Source organism: Martes martes (genome assembly GCF_963455335.1).
Source record: "Martes martes genome assembly, chromosome: 8".
In the NCBI taxonomy this organism is placed as follows: Eukaryota; Metazoa; Chordata; class Mammalia; order Carnivora; family Mustelidae; genus Martes; species Martes martes.
In genome coordinates this window covers 86,415,623-86,432,427 of record NC_137895.1, presented here as the reverse complement: position 1 = coordinate 86,432,427, position 16,805 = coordinate 86,415,623, and the positions used below count along the sequence as shown (strand labels likewise).

At 53.5% G+C, this 16,805-nt stretch overlaps 1 protein-coding gene across 1 annotated transcript in view; it reads left to right on the top strand.

Moving 5' to 3' along the window:
* Positions 1 to 16,522, top strand: part of POU6F1 (POU class 6 homeobox 1) — a 29,362-nt gene extending 12,840 nt beyond the window's left edge. Inside the window, exons 3-11 of the mRNA XM_080811385.1 lie at positions 676 to 871; positions 5,431 to 5,552; positions 6,465 to 6,690; positions 7,209 to 7,471; positions 8,138 to 8,266; positions 8,898 to 9,101; positions 11,473 to 11,614; positions 12,100 to 12,268; positions 13,227 to 16,522. Coding sequence (XP_080667511.1) covers positions 676 to 871; positions 5,431 to 5,552; positions 6,465 to 6,690; positions 7,209 to 7,471; positions 8,138 to 8,266; positions 8,898 to 9,101; positions 11,473 to 11,614; positions 12,100 to 12,268; positions 13,227 to 13,572 — 1,797 coding nt within the window. The 3' untranslated portion in view covers positions 13,573 to 16,522. The remainder of the gene's footprint in view (positions 1 to 675; positions 872 to 5,430; positions 5,553 to 6,464; positions 6,691 to 7,208; positions 7,472 to 8,137; positions 8,267 to 8,897; positions 9,102 to 11,472; positions 11,615 to 12,099; positions 12,269 to 13,226) is intronic.
* The last annotated feature ends 283 nt before the right edge of the window (positions 16,523 to 16,805 follow it).

Here is a 16,805-nt window from a genome sequence, read left to right as displayed (position 1 = left end):
ATGCCCACAGATGGCACGACTGGACCTGCGAAGCTGCCATCTCCAGGATTCCTGACCCGCATTTCCGGAAGTTAGTGCACAGGGAAATCTTGGCCTTTCCTCCCTGGGGTTTGGGAAATAAAGGAATCATGAGCTTAAAAAGTTTCTCGACAATGTGGAGCATTCATTTTCCACCCCCTGTATCTTTGAGGGAACTTGTATAGGGTCTCAAGAGAAGTGAAGACGGATTTGCTTCTTGGCCCAGTTTAGCTGTGGATGCTGTGTCCGGGGCCTTCCTCAGCACACTCCAATATCCTAGCAGCTGAGAGGACCCCCTTGCGAGGCTGTGGGTTAGGCCACTTACCACTCCCTGAACTGAGTCCCTAAAGGGGAGCAAATAGAAATATCCCCAAGCGTTTTGGTTCTGTGGGGCTTTATCCAGCCCATGTCAAGCCCTTCCCCTGTCACCAGGCTCCCAGGTCCTTTCAGAAGCTCCTCTCCTGGAATCGGAGCTGCAGCCTGCTCCAGGCTGTGGAATTGGCCCAGAGCACACAGCCCTCAGGCGGGAGGTCCGAGTCTTGGAGGGCCTGCCTCCTCTGCTCTCCCCCAGCCAAACCCAGAGCTCTCCTCCCCAGGAGCTAGACCAGCCGCTCCGCCCGCTCCACGCCAGTGAAGTCCCCTGTGCTGTGTTTGCAGGTCATCGTGATGTCAGGCCACGAGACCATCCGCGTGCTGGAAGTTGGAGTGGATGCCCAGATCTCGGCCGAGGAGGAGGGCAAAGGGCTGGAGGGCGTGGCCGCTGAGGGCTCCCAGGGCAGAGGCCCTGGCGAAGCCAGTGAACCTGCTGGTGAAGCCGGGCCAGACAACCCAGACTCTTCTGCAGAGGCAACAGGTATGAGGCCATCGCTCCCATCGGGCACTGCTCCACCCGAGTCCCTTCCTCTGGCTCCTTGGAGAGCCAGCATGAATCCCTGGGCCTAGGCAGCCTTTGGGTCTTGTCTTCCCGTCTGCTGGACAGCCTCTGGCCACAGCTATCCATCTGCTTAGCTGCTAGGGCTGTGGTGCCCTCCTTGTCCCTGGACCTCTAGATCTGGTTTCAATCACTTCCACACCTAAACAGGGACGGGCCAGGGTGAGGTGGGCAGAGAGAGGCAAGGCTCAGTTGAGGGGATTGAATTCACCTCAGAGAGGGAGGGCTCCAGGTCTCGGCCAGCCCAATGCAGAAAGTACTAGACCTTCAGGATCCTGACAGCCCTTCCAGGAGGCCCTGTCAGAAGGTCCCAGCAGCTGAGGGTAGGAGGGCATGTCACTTCCAGGACTAAGGGGGTGGGTTCTGTGGGACGTTACAGAATCCTAGCTCCTTACTTCCGGCTGGGCTGCTGTGAGTCAAACCTGGGATCTTATTTCTTTTCTTTCTTTCTTTCTTTCTTTTTTTTAAATTTTATTTATTTATTTGACAGAGAGAAAGCGAGAGAGGGAACACAAGCAGGGGGAGTGGGAGAGGGAGAAGCAGGCCTCCCGCTGAGCAGGGAGCCCAGTGCAAAACTTGATCCCAGGACCCTGGGATCATGACCTGAGCCAAAGGCAGACACTTAACCAACTGAGCCACTCAGGCGCCCCTGTGCTGCCCTCTGAAAAACAACTTTAGGGCAAGAGTGTGATTCTCCTGTACGGGGAATGGAAAGAGATGATTCCCCCTGCACAGTCTCCCTTAATACCCTGCAGGGTAGCTGTGACACGACCAAAGCTGTTCTAGAGGCTGGGATGGTGCCAGGTGTGGCTCTCTGGCCATGGGGCATCCTTTGCTGGATTTTCCTCACTGATACCTTACGGAGGAGAGATCTTTTGCTGGAAACCTGGGACCTGGGACTTCCCTAGTCATCCGCCACCCCAGAACTCCATGATACATCTCCCTAAGCTGCTGCTTATCTTCCCTTCCCTAGATATCTGGGCTGACAGGAGTGGGCCAAGAGGAGGAGCCAAGAAGAAAACAAATGAGGATAGGCTTTAGGGATTTCGAGCAACTCCTGCATAAGAAAACTGCAAGGCCTCACATCCCTTGCTCTACCCACATTCATTTGGGACCCTAGTAACCTAGGATTTTTTCTCTTTTTGAATAAAGGAATGGCAAGAGACATGACCATTCTCCCCTAGCCTGGAAATGCTCTGCTCCATGTTGAGGCCAGGGTGGGCATTTCCTGGTCCCATGGGGGCAGTGCCCTGGAGAGCAGGCAGCCAAGACAAAGATGTTACACCTGGCCCCCCCTTCTGATTCCTTCCCATGGTGGGGGTGGAGCCCTTTTTCAGAAAATTTGGGAGGTTTATCCCAGGTTTATCCAGTGTCCTGATTTCCCTTTTTACTCTTTTTTCTTTTTTTTTTTTTTAAAGAGGGGTGTGGGGGAGGGGCAGAGGGAGAGAGAGAATCTTAAGCAGGGTTTTATGCTCAACCCGGAGCCTGATGTGGGGCTCAATGTCAGGACCCTGAGATGGTGACCTGAGCTGAAATCAAGGGTCGGACACTTAACCGATGGTGCCACCCAGGCTCCCCATCCGTTTTTATCCTTTAATCTGTCTTCCGTATCTCCTTTCTTCTGGTGCCTTGATTCTGTTCCTTGTTCAAACCTGCTCTCAGAAATGGATCCTAAATCGACTATTTACACCCTAACATGAGTGTTTATGGTAGCGTGTGTTTTCTTCCAGAGGTTTGTATATTTAGGCCTTTCACAAAAGTCCTGTTCTTTGTAAAGGAAATGTTAGTTATCATCTAGAAGGAAAGGGAGGCATTTTGACAGTACCACCTAAGCAGCTGCCAACTTAGACTGTGGCCTTGCTAGTCTTTCTAGATACGCGATAGTAAGCAGAGTTTCCTCTTCAAACAAAACTAAGTAATGGGAAACTTTTTCAGGATGAAAAAGATCGCGTGATTTATATCACTCTAAATTACTACCCTGTCCTTGTCACAGGTATGTATTTTTATGGTTGTGACCACCAAGGGTAGACTATAATAGGACACTTATCACCATATTATTCATAGACCCATTTCCTTTTTTTTTAAGTAAACTTTTTTCTTTTTTTAGATTTTATTTATTTATTTGAGAGAGAGCGAGTATAAGAGGGGAGATAGTCAGAGGGAGAAGAAGACTCCCCACTGAGCAGGGAGCCTGATTCGGGACTCGATCCTGGGACTCCGGGATCATGACCTGAGCTGAAGGCAGTCGCTTAACCAACTGAGCCACCCAGGCACCCCCATTTCCTTTATTGACGTAGATTCACACACCTGATTCTGGGCTTTGCTATTGCCAAACTGTTTGGGTTTTCATTGTCATAACCGGCGCTGCATTGAGTGCCTTTGTTCTGGTCCTTTGAGAATTTTTTTTTTTTAAGATTTTATTTATTTATTTGACAGAGAGAGAGATCACAAGTAGGCAGAGAGGCAGGCAGAGAGAGGGGGGAAGCAGGCTCCCCGCTGAGCAGAGAGCCTGATGCGGGGCTGGATCCCAGGAACCTGGGATCATGACCTGAGCCGATGGTAGAGGCTTAACCCACTGAGCCACCCAGGCGCCCTGAGAATTTTTTTTCTTTGAGGTATAGTCCACTCGGATTCCTTTTGAAGAGAAGTAAAATGTGTATGTAGCAGGAAGTCATCCTGTGGGAAAGTACAAAATCTCTCAGTGAGAGTTCAAGTAATTGGCTAGAAGGTACCACATGACAGTTAAGCCAAAAAAGTAAATAGTGATAAGACCTAAATTGGGGGCACGGTGGAGAAATGGGGACATTATTGACAGTACCGTGAATTGGTTCAGTCTTTCTGAAAAGCAGTCTCGCAGGAAAGGACCTGAGCTAAAGGCAGTCAGCCCTAAATGTATGCAAACCCTTGGACCCTGGGTCCTACTTGGGAAATAAATCCTAATAAAATGAATATCTCCTTTCTTTAGATAGTAAGCTTTTCACCGTCATGTTAATCACATTCCCATTTTCCCACTTTCCTTTTTTTAATTTTATAAAATTTTGTCAAGCAAAATCTTTTTTAAATTTTCATAGATTCAGAGTATCCCTGTGCTCTCTGATTTTTTTCAGTGGTTAGAACTGTATTTCCCTTCCATGGGAGAGATAAACCTGCCATTTTGTTTTCTGTTGAATTTTAGAAGGCTTTCATTGTTGCCTGTCTGTCTCCTTCTTTCTTTTTTTTTTTTTTTTTAAGATTTTTTTTCTTTATTTGACAGATAGAGATCACAAGTAGGCAGAGAGGCAGGCAGAGAGAGAGAGGAGGGGGGAAGCAGGCTCCCCACTGAGCGGAGAGCCCGATGCGGGGCTCAATCCCAGGACCCTGAGATCATGACCTGAGCCGAAGGCAGAGGCTTTAACCCACTGAGCCACCCAGGAGCCCCTCTCCTTATTTCTTTAAACAATTGGATTTTTTGTAATTGTATACTGTGGAGATCACAGTCCTGAGTTAGGTTGCTGCCTTTCCTGATTAACAGAGGGGCTGGGAATGCTGGGTTGGAAGTTTATCTATTTCATGCTGTGTCACAAGTGAGCTTTAAAGAAAGAAGAGAGAGTGGAGAATTTGCTGCCTCTACTCCCGGGCATTCTGATCCAAGAGGCCTTGATTAGGGCCTAGAAATCTATGCCCATCAGGTATTAAGAAGCCACCAATCTGGTCTAACCTCCATCACCCCATCCGCAGTCTCACCACTTATTAAATAATAACCCCCCTCCTCATTGTTGTGTGACTTTGAAGAGGTTTCCTGGTGGGGGTCCCCAATACCTATGTCAAGGGAGCGGGAAGGGGCTTTAATGTGGGTGAAAAGCTCCAGTTCAAGCTCAGTGAAGCTTCTCTTCTGGACTTCAGATCTCAGGCCCCGGCAGAGAAATGCTGCCCAGCCTGGAGTGCCCCTGGGTTCCAGAGTCCAGTTTTTGGGGCCTGTCACTTCAAGGACTTGTCCCTACAGGAATCCTGGTAGCCTTCCCCCAGGCCAGCAGCTGCTTCCAAAAAGTAGTCCACAGGTGTTGTGAACGGTAATTCCGTTGCCGGATGAGCCAAGGAGAGTTGCTCCCATCTGTTCTAGCTCCCTCCCTCCCGGCCAGCGTTCACTGCAGGCCCTTCTACTGATTATGTGATAGGTCACCGTGTCCTAAGGAACCAGGAAATAGAGACTGAGAGCCAGCTGTGCACAGGCCCGAGTTTATTTCGACTAGAGGTGGGAAGAGGGTGACTTACCTTGCAGGTCAGGTACAGGGCGCGCCTGCCTCCTGTTCTCGAGACTGGCAGCACTGGGGGAAGTGGTCCCTCCCAGGCCAGGGAAGGCCAGCGATTGGCCTGGGGTTATGCAGAAGTACAGTGTGAAGCTGAGAGTTGCCACCTCAGGGTACAACCAGACACTCTACGCCGGTGACCCCTCTGCGTGTACCAGGCTCACTCCTTGTCCTTTCTCTCCATGCCACGTGAAGTGAAGTCTCTCCCGGGGATCCCTCCGAGCCCTGCCCCTGCCGTTGCCACCTTCAGCCAAGCCCCGAGCCAGCCTCAGGCATCCCAGACGCTGGCGCCCCTCGCTGTACAAGCTGCCCCCCAGGTAAGGGCCACCCAGGGAGCTGAGCAGCGGGCCCTGGGCAGGAGCGAAGCATGGAACAGCCAACGTGGGGTGGCCGCGGGATCTGGGAATTTCACGGGCAGAGCAGGGAAGGGGCTGTGGCTTAGAGGAGGGCTTCCCCTACGAGGTAGCCCTGGCCTGTCCCCTACCCCAGATCAGGCCTTCTGGGAAGATCAGATGTGTGTTTGCCAAGTCATATCCCTCAGCCCAGCAAGGACTATAGGTAGGGATAACATTGACTCTTTGGTGCCCCAGGCATCTCTGTTTAATCTCATGACTAAATGAGCGGGTGCCCTTGTTAGCCCCTCCAGTGGATGCCTGGAAGAGTTAATAGGTCATTCAGAGTCCTCTTTTAGAGCCAGAGGGCAGCCCCAGCACTGTGAAAAGCTGCCTACTGGTTCCCCCAGCCGTGCTGAGCTCCCTGTGGCCTTCTGCTCCAGGCACAGATCCACTGGGCACCTGGCAGGGGTATCTTCTATCAGAGCTTCCCAGAGGCCTCAGTAGGCCCTTGACCACTTGGTTCCACCAGCCCCCACCCCTATTTCCTGGCCACAAAGCCCCGGTCCTGTGGCTAAGGGCCCAGGAAAGGCCTAGGAGGCGACAGGCCATACCTGTGCCCCTCTGGCTGTGCTGTGAGCAGGGCCAGGTCCTGTCTCCAAGGGGGGTGGGCAGCTTCTCCGAAGGCAGGCTCGTCAGGTCCAGGCAGCCCCTCAGGGTTGGGCCTCTGGCTAGGGCTTGTCTCTACCCCACCCTCATGTGGCCTCCCCTCCCTCCCCCACTGCCCTCAGAATGCGTTGTTTGTGCTCAACCGGGTCCTAGAGACCCGGTGTTTGCGCTGTCGATGTTGATTTTTTATTTTTTCTTTTCTTTTTGAAATCTTGTTTGCTTTTGCAGGTCTTGACTCAGGAAAACTTAGCCACAGTTCTGACAGGAGTTATGGTTCCAGCAGGGGCAGTTACTCAACCTCTTCTTATCCCCATCAGTATTGCAGGTCAAGTGGCTGGTCAGCAGGGGCTGGCCGTGTGGACAATTCCTACAGCAACCGTGGCCGCCCTCCCAGGACTGACAGCTGCTTCTCCCACGGGGGGAATTTTCAAGCCACCTTTAGCCGGTCTGCAAGGTAACGGCCACTCTCCCCAGGACTGCACCAGGCCCCCCCACCACCCTATACTACTCTCCCTGCACGCGCGCTGGCCATGTTGGACTCAGAACCCGCGGCCCACTGGGGCCCCAGCCCTGGAGTCTGGATCCGGTGTCCCAGGCACCCAGCCACAGAGCTGCAGCACCACCTCGGGACTCGAGGCCGTGACACCGTGCTGGCCCAGCAGGCCTCTCTTACTTCAGCCAACTGAGACTGCCCCTCTCCCCCCACGCCAGAATTCACCCCATGACCAGCCTCGGGAGAAGGACCGCAAGAAGATTCATCTTCTGGTTTTGAACCTCCAACACCTCCAGGCCCAAGGGAGGGGGGATGAGAGATGTTGTCCTGTGCAAGGATCAAGGGAATCGAAGCTGCCTGTCCCCTCTGCCCCGCTGTCCCAACCCCCTCTCATCCTTGTGCCAGATCCCCTGGGATTGGAGCCGCTCTGGGGCTGCGGCTGGGCGTTTGAGCACCCCTGTCTCTGCCTTGCTCCGTAGCAGCTGCCGTGCTGAACGCCGCGCTCCCGACACCCGTCCAAGCTGTCCCGCCGCAAGCGCCAGCACAGGCCTCGTCGCCCACCCAGCCCCGGCCAGCAGCCCCGCCCCAGACGCTGTTCCAGACCCCGCCGCTGCTGCAGACCACACCTGCCATTCTCCCGCAGCCCCCTGCTGCCACCACGACGGCTCCCACACCCAAGCCGGTGGACAACCCCCCACAGATCACCGTCCAGCCTGCGGGCTTCGCACTAAGCCCGGGAATTGTAAGCCGCTGCCCTCACCCAGGGCTGACCAGGGATGGACCGAATCTCGGGCCAAGGGTGGAACTGGCCCTTCCCACAGGGGAGGAAGGAGGTGGAGGACCAGCCCCCTGAATATGGCTCTTTTCCAACACATCAGCAGAGATGGCTCCCTCGGAGGCCTTCTCCTTGCATCTGCCAGCCCGTCCGTCCCAGACAAGAGCAGACGGCCTCCGCCAAGAGGGCTGGGCCAGTTCTCCAGAACCTGAACCACCGGATCGGCCTTGGAGGGTGGGATGGTGTCTGGGGTAGCATGCTTGTGAGCTCTGGCTAATGCGGAGCTGGAGGCTCCCGGCCCCACCAGTGTCTGTCCAGTGTGGCTCCTGGCTTGGCAGGGGAGCTGTTAGATGTGACCAGAATCACATCGGTCCCTCCCGTCTGGACTTTCTGTCCTCCCAGGCCTGGCCTGAGAGATTAGCCAAAGTTGCCCTTCCCTGGTGGCAGCCCCACCCCTCCCTGCAACCCCAGGCCCTGGATACTCTTCAGCTGGTGGACCTGGGCCTGCAGCCCACATTCACATCTGCCCAGCACCTGTATCGCTCCAACCCCCCAGCCCTCAACCTTCTCCTCTCTGCCTTGGGCTCTTTCTTGCCCCTTGGCCTCTGAGCAAGGCTCTTTCTCCACCCACAGATCAGTGCTGCTTCCCTCGGGGGACAGACCCAGATCCTAGGCTCCCTCACTACCACTCCGGTCATTGCCAACGCCATCCCCAGCATGCCAGGGATCAGCAGTCAGATCCTCACCAACGCTCAGGGACAGGCAAGTGGTCAAAGGCAGGGCTGAGGGTTGGGGGCTGAGGAGAAGCCGGGGTTGGGGCGGGGGAGAAGATGACACGTGCTAAAGGTTAGAGAAACTTGAGCAGGGTGTCAGACTGCTGTCCTGTCCCTCATGTGGCAGCCATCTACTGATGCTGAGCTCAGGCAGGGGTGTAGCCACCCCTCTGCCCTCTAGGGGCTCCCTCTACTCGGGGGGCTTTCTTTTGTGGGTCCCCCACTTTGTGGCCCCGCTCTGCGTCAGATGCCTTCTCATACATGACATCACCTCACTTTGAGTACAGGCCTACCAGGTGCAGATTCTCATTCCCCTTTCACAGGGGAGAGGGCTGAGGTCCAGAGAAATGAAGCCACCCGAGAAAATGTGGCGGGGCAGGGATTTGCAACCAGGGCTGTGACTCACGGGTGGACCTCTTCCTGCCCCACCACAGCTCTGGAGGTGGAATAAAGGCGACAGCTCCTAGAGGGTGAATCCTCTTTACTGATGAGGAAACTGAGGTCCAGAAGGGTGAAATGATTCGTTTAAGTCCCTTCGCCTGCCAGTGTGGGGTTTGGGGTTGGGGGCGGGACTGGGCACTGGCCTCACACCCCGGGGTCCCTGCGTTGTCTTCTCCCAGGTTATTGGAGCCCTGCCGTGGGTAGTGAACTCGGCTAGCGTGGCAGCCCCAGCTCCAGCCCCGAGCCTGCAGGTCCAGGCTGTGACCCCCCAGCTGTTGTTGAATGCCCAGGGCCAGGTGATTGCGACCCTGGCCAGCAGCCCCCTGCCTCCACCCGTGGCTGTCCGGAAGGCAAGCACGCCTGAGTCCCCCGCTAAGAGTGAGGTACAAGGGCTGGGTTGGGGTGAGGGCAGGGGTTGGGGGGGTGGGCGGCAGGCAAGGCTGTCTGGCGTGGGCTGCCTCCCTTGAGACTGCGGGGCAGGACAAGGTAGTCTTCTGAGGTCCCTGGGAAACAGGTCACCTCTCCAAAGTGAGGGGAAATCCCAGGGTAGAAGGCACAAGCAAGTCGCCCATAGTCTGTCCAGGGAAGGAGCACTCCCCCAGCTCTCCCCACACACACCCAAGACGCATCTCTGTGCCCTCAGAGGCCAGTGGCGGTGTGCTGAGAAGGCCAGGGAGGTGGTCAGAGTAGACGGAGCCTTGATTAGCTCCAGGATGAACAGACCACCAGAAGAGCCCCAGGGAGTGATTCTGCACCCCCTCCCACTTCACCCCTTCACTCTGCACTGTGGCTCTGATGATTCCTTTATTTGTTCGTTCCAGGAGCAGTGTTTGAGTGCTTACTGTATTCCAGGTGCTGACCATCTAGAGATGAGTAAGATGGCCTTCCTAGCCTTAGGTAGCCCAGCACTGGAGAAGGCTGCAAGCCAGCGTGACTAGGACTATGATAGGGACCTGATAAGGTGCTGCGGGGAGCCGGAGAAGGGAGCTCCTGACAGACTGGGGAGTTCAGCAAGGCTTCCTAGAGAAGGGACCGTGACCTAACCTAAAGGGATGAGTAGTGGGCCTACCTTTACGTAATTGCAGGAATGATAATGTGCCTGACAGAGCAGGGGTTCTCAAACGGGAATGGGTGTCAGAACCACCTGGAGGGCTTGTTGGAATGCAGATTCCCAGCACACACACACATGTTCCCCCACCCCTGGAGTTCTTATTCAGCAGGGCTGGAGTGGAGCCCAAGAGTTTGCATTTCTGACAAGTTCTCAGGTGATGTCGAGGCCATGGCTCTCAAATGCGGTGTGCCACTTCCAAACTTTGTGAATAACCCCTTAGCCTCCTCTGTAGCATGGAGATTCTCAAAGTGCCAATTCAGAAGGTTACGAATGTTAACGGGCACGTTACACATGAGGCAGTTAACACTCTGGTACACAGGAAGCACTGGGAAAATGGTGCTTTTATTTCATCACTGTTATTATGTAGAGGGGAGTCATGGAAGGGTTTTTAGTAGGGAAGCAGCTAGATGTGTATTAAACAGAAATTACCCAGGTGGCAAGGGGAGGGGGGTGTGCCTGGGTGGCCCAGTCAATTAAGGATCTGACTCTTGGTTTCAGCTCAGGTCTTGATCTCAGGGTTGTGAGTTCAAGCCCCATGTTGGGATCCACACTGGACACGGAGCCTACTTAAAAAAAAAAAAAAATTTTAGCTCTTGTCCAGGTGGAGCTAAGAACTGAACTATGGTGAGACTTGAGTCCTTGTCACCTGTTAGGATACAGCCAAAACAGTTCTAACAAGAAATGAGGAGCCCTGACCAAAGGCTAATAAAATTCTGGGGATAAAGAGGGAATGGACTTAAAAGCTAGAGGGAATCTGGGAATAGGCCTCATCCTAGAGAAATGTGCACTTTTCAGGAAGCTTTATTTAAGAAAAAATCATACTGGGGCGCCTGTCTAGCTCAGTCAGTAGAGTATGTGACTCTTGATCTCAAGGTCATGAGTTCTAGCCCCATGTTGGAAGTAGAGTTTACTCAAAAAAATCATGCAAAAAATACTAATTAGTTTCTCTTGATGATAAATATGATACATGAGTTTTATAAAAATTCCAATATTAAGTGTAATGGAAAAAAGTAAAAATTCTTTCCAGTTCCACCTCCAGAGATGACTTCTGTTGACAACTTGATTTTTATGCCTCAGATTTTTTTCCCTGGAAACTCGTATGTATTTTTAATAGGAATTATTCTCTAAAAACTGTTTTCACTTTACTTTTTTTTCCACTTAGCACTGTGAGCCAGAGCTCTTTGCATGCCAGTATTTAAAAGATTTACTGTACTCTTTTTAGCAGCTGCACAAAATCTCACTGTAGGGAAGTCCCAGGAATCACTTGCCGGTTCCCTGTTAATGGACATTTGGGGTAGGCCCTAGAATCAGGTTTCGGTTTCTGCTCTGAGGGAAAAGATTTGAGAGCAGTTATCTCAAGGGTGGAAACTTGTGGGGGTTTTGACCAAGTGTACTGAACCTTTCTGAGCCTCTGACCTGCCGGTGTCACAGGTGCCTGTGAGGCTCTGACTTGGTCATGATTGTTGGGTGGGTTCTAATAAGTAGTTTCTAGTCTTGCTTTGTGATGGCACATAGGTAGGAGGAGTGTGCAGGTGAGTGAGGATTTCGTGCCCATTTTGCCCTGCCTCTCGTCCTTTCAGGGACTGCAACCCGCCCTAGCCAGGCAGGTGAGCAGTAGGGACTCATTGGCTCTCTTCTCATAGGTACAGCCCATCCAGCCCACGCCAGCCGTGCCCCAGCCTGCGGTGGTCATCACCAGCCCAGCCCCAGCGGCCAAGCCATCTGCCTCGACTCCCATTCCAATCACCTGCTCTGAGACCCCTACTGTCAGCCAGTTGGTATCCAGTAAGTGGCTCCTGGGGAGAGTTGTGGAGAAGAGGAGGGGAGGCATTTACTCACCTACCCCAGCACCTTTAGATGCCGCTCTCCTTAATAAACTTTCTAGAATCCAAAGGGGGAAGGCAAAGGCCCAACACCAGGGATTGGCTTTCTTACTTCTATTCCTGCTGAGCTGGATTCTGGGCATGATGATAGTGGAAGCTGCTTCTTTGAGAACCCAACCCATTGGCTGTCTCTCCTTTGGTCTGTCACCCAATATCTGAGGAATGTGGATGGCTAAGGTGTGCTTGGGGTTAGCAGTAGGGAGAATGGGGGTGGGTCGGCCATTAGGGCTAGAAGAACTTGAAGGGGTGATGAGGGTAATAAGGGTACCTGGCCCTTGTGTCAAGTGTCCTCATCTGTCGCTGCTTTACCAGTCGAGGCCAATAAGCTAGATAAGCAGTGATATCATCTGTCTTACACACTCACCCCGATCCCTTCCTCTGGCCTAGAGCCACATACCCCAAGTCTGGATGAGGACGGAATCAACTTGGAAGAGATCCGGGAGTTTGCCAAGAATTTTAAGATCCGACGGCTGTCCCTGGGCCTCACACAGACTCAGGTGGGTCAGGCTCTGACTGCCACAGAAGGCCCGGCCTACAGCCAGTCAGCTATCTGCCGGTGAGTAAGTTCTGCTCAGGCACCTGATGTCGCTAGGCATTCAGTGGGACCCAGGTGCATGGCTCCTTTCCACATTCTCCCTTGGTCCTGCCTCCTTCCAGACCAGGAAGGCTGTTCTAGGGGTCAGCATGAACACCTAGAGTAGCCAAGGACTGATCCAGTCTGCCTGAGGGCCCTCTGAAGTTTATCCTCCAATCCTGAGCATTTATGTGGTCTTTTGTTTGGGGGAACCCAGGACCCTAATCCATTCAGGAACCCTACAGGGAAAGGGGTACAGCTTACGAAGTTGGTCACAAAAGTGGGGCTTCGGTACTGACTTAGCTCTCAACCACAACCCCCCCCATCCCCCTTATGCTCCCATCTCCCCCTCCTCCAAGGCATGCCTATAAGGGGATGGAGCTGACTTTTCTGTGTGCAGAACTGGTCCCAGCATCAAAGCAGGGCAGGGGGTTTCAAACAAGAATGAGCGCATGGCTCAGGGATGGCAAAAAGGTGCCTGCCAACTCCTTGATTAAATGAGAGTGACTGTTAGAGTGGGCACCATGTTGGCAGTTACATAGTCACATCTGGGCATGGTCAGAAAGAATCGTCTGACTTCGGGAGGCTGCTGGAAGGCTGACTGGAGAGGTGGCACTCATGACATCCAGGTGCCATCTCTGAAGGCCTCTCTAGACAGCTCCTCAGAGGACCTCATTCCCTTGGGTGTGAACATTCTGGAAGAGTTGTTCAAAGGGCAGTTGCAGCACTGAACTGAGGCCATGGGAATGGTCTCCCTGGTGTGACCTGGGATCCAGGACAGTCTGAGGAGGCTGGGCCAGGGTGGTCATGGTGGGGGCTCTGAGGGGAACATTTAGTCCTGTGTCACCAGCCCTGAGGGGAGCAGCCCCTTGTGGAGAGTACTCACACCCCGGTGTGGAGAGTTCTCACCGTCCCTTCCACGGGTCCGGGTCACCCGCAGGTTCGAGAAGCTGGACATCACGCCTAAGAGTGCCCAGAAGCTGAAGCCAGTGCTGGAGAAGTGGCTGAATGAAGCTGAACTCCGGAACCAGGAAGGACAGCAGAACCTGATGGAGTTTGTGGGAGGTGAGCCCTCCAAGAAACGCAAACGCCGCACCTCCTTCACCCCCCAGGCCATAGAGGCTCTGAATGCCTATTTCGAGAAGAACCCGCTGCCCACGGGCCAGGAGATCACCGAGATTGCTAAGGAGCTCAACTATGACCGGGAGGTGGTGCGGGTCTGGTTCTGCAATCGGCGCCAGACGCTCAAGAACACCAGCAAGCTGAATGTCTTTCAGATCCCTTAGGGCTCAGCCCCCAGCCCTGCGTTCCAGCACTTTGTACTTTTCCCTTGGCCCCTGGCTGCAGCCACTGCCGTGACAGCACCTGTCATTCTGCCGCGTGCAGCTGTGCTTGTCCTGGGTCGTGAGGCTCCACTGTGTGCATGTGTGTCCACTGCCTCCCTCGGCTCCTCCACGTATCTCACAGCATGGAGAGGGCAGAGGGGCCCGCTGGGGAGCTCCAAGCTCCAGCCGGTCACGCCAGGGGACCCCTCCCTTAAGTGGTGTCACTTAAAGAAGCACTTTGCTAATGTGGTTTTCCAAGGGTGAATTCTGGTTGGGAACCAGACACTCCCCATCCTTGGGGCAGGGCTGCAGCCACCCCCAAAGGACCCCTGGCCCTTAGCTCTTGTTCTTGATGGCATTCTCTCTCCACGCTCTCTTCCCCTTTGCTCCTGTGTGTAAGTGTGGCAGGTACAGCCACTTGTCCCGTGGAACCGTGGAACCGCAGCCTCACCTCCCACCTTTTGCCTGCAGGCACATTGTCTCCCCAAAAGGACCCAAGAGGCACAATTCCAAAAAGTGTGATGAGCTGCACAAAAGGTCAGGCTCAGTGTCTGCCTTGCCTTCAAGGTCAGAAGGTTCCCACAACCCTGGGGCCAGAACATGGGATCTCCTTTCCCACTCTCCCTGATTCCTTTTGGGGGGAAATTGCACTAAAGCGGAACCTTTTCATTTGTAATCCATGTTGGAGGGAAACAGCTTTGAATTCTAGCTGTCCTGGAGTTGACCGGGGTCTACAGCAGATTGGGAACTCAATAAGTAAGCCCATCCTCCCAGATTTTAATCTAATCTCTACCCCATGGCTGTCTCCCCCATTAAACAGGGAGGGTTCAAGAACTGGCAGCCTGGAAAATCCCATTGCCCAAGCTCACAGCACTCTGGAGAAAAATGAGGGAAGGAATGCTGACTCTCTCTTTCTCTTGTCCTCCCACTCACCCCAACCCAGTACTGGGCCTTCTCAGAAGGGGCAAATGAAACACTAAACCAGACATCAAGGCCCTGGGGAAAAGGCCAACATCCAGGAAGGACTGATGGCAGCCCAGGAAGGTCTCTTGAGGAGGGTGACTTAACTCTAATTTTCTTTGAGACTTTGAGCTTTGGATACTGGAGGAGAAATCTTCCTTTGTCCAAAGTCTTAGACTGAGTGTTTGCGCCAATAATCCCTGTTCCTTCTGTGCTCTTCTGAGTTAAGACGACCCCCGAGGTAGGATGGGTATCACCTGTAGAGAGGACAGTGATGGCACATTGAGGGCCGGCATCTCATCCAAGCTGCTACGTGAGTTTCCCAGCCTCACGGTGGCTGGACAGCCCCTGAAATGCTGCAAGGTCAGGAGAGCACTAAGAGGTTGGCTTAGAGGAACCCAGGCTTGCTGTGTAGACCATCCCCTAAAGGGGCACAAGTCGCAGAGTCAGGTCCCTAGCGGCTGCTCTCCGCCACACCTCACACGGTGTATCCTGGTGAAGTGGCTGTGGGGCAAGGGCTCGTCCCCACCCCCACTGGTCACTGGTGGCAGAGCACCTCCTTATTCTAGCTTCCTCTGGCTTGCTGTCCTTTCCTGCCTACGACTGGCCCCTGGCAGGCCCTCCATTGCCAGAGTGGCCACCCTCTTGGTAGCCCTGCCAGTGAGAGGACAATTGAGTGTCAGATTCGCACACACACACACACACACACACACTCCTGCCCCTCTGCATTCAAACCAACCAAACCTTCCCGAGTGTGCTAAGAATGAGGAAGCAGGCAGGTGCCTTGCCCGCTCCAGCCTCCCAGGAGAGAATATGTCTCCCAAGGGGCAGGCTCAAGTTTAAGGTTATCTAGGCCGTCTGCATGAGATGAGGACCTCACCTGTGAGAAGCATGTCTAACAAGTTTGCAGTAAGAAGAGTTAAATACCAGGGTCGGTAAAGGATTCAGTTGCTTACCCTTCAATGAATTAGAGAGAGGCAGGTTTTCACCCTCAAACACTTGCATTCAGATATGCTTTCTTTTTTGGGAGAGACAAGTGGGTCACAGCTGGAGCCCAGGGAGTAGCATATAATCCGGAGGGGTGTGTGGCTGGGGAGATTCAGGAGGATCCCATCTGTCCTGGTCTGGGAAAGGAAAAAGATAATGAAGTTCTGGTCTAAATTAGGCCTGGCCATGCTTTCTCAGCTCCCCCCTTTTCTAAATCTGTCTTCCCGAGGCTGGGCTAGAATGAAACCATTTTCTCCTCTCCAGGAAGGACGGATAGGTCTTTCTGAGGGACAGAATTTTTGCAGGATGAATTCCCTAGGCAGGGGTGGGGTGGGGGCACAGAGTATCCCTGAAATGGCCCAAGGCAGAGCTCACAGGCTCCCTGTCTCTGCTCCTGCTCTCCCACTGTCAGGTCCTCGGGGAGCAGCTATCTCTACCCGAGGTGGGTCTTCTGCTTTGTTTCTGGTAGCACCACGCAATGAAGGGAATTTATATAACGTTTGTTTTGAAAGCACCTTTCTGGACAGAAGCCAGAGCTTACACAGAAGAGAGGGCAGAAATGATTTAACTGTCTGCGTGTGGTATTGTTTGTTTGGTTTTGTTTTAAATGAAAGAAAGACTGGAACTTTTTATATGGCCCGGTGAATCAGCTGGGGGCTTTGACCCTGCACTCTCCACGGCATTGTATCTGGTGGGGGCCCAGGAAAGAATTTGGCCAGGTGGATTGAGGAACACACTTGAATTTGGAAGGAGAGAGACCCTGACATTTTTTTGTCCTTGGACCTGCTCACCTTCCTATGCCTAGATTATCTTCCTGTCTCATAGGCCAGGCTCTGACACTGAGGTTCTCACTGTCCCCTGACAAGGAGCAAAGCCGGCTGAGGGCTGGAGTGAGGGGTGGGGAGGGGAGAATGGGGAAGAAGCACTTGATGTAGTTGTGTGGAATAAACAGTATTTTTCTTTTGTATGGGCCTGCTTGTTGATCCTTCACCTCTGGGGGTGGGGTGGCTAACAGAAGCCAGGGAGGTACCAGGGAGCTGTCTCTGCTATCAGAGCTTGTAGCCTGGAAAACCCCATTGCAAGAGGGCGAGGGTCAGTACCCTGACCTTTCACTGCAGAAAGCCCTGCCATGACCCTCCAGCCAGGATCCTCACCACAGAAGGCAAAGTCAAGAGGACGTGTCCTTTCTCCTTCCAAGACCTTAGAATCCCCTGCAAAGCCCATTTTCCAACCTCTGTTCTCTGGGT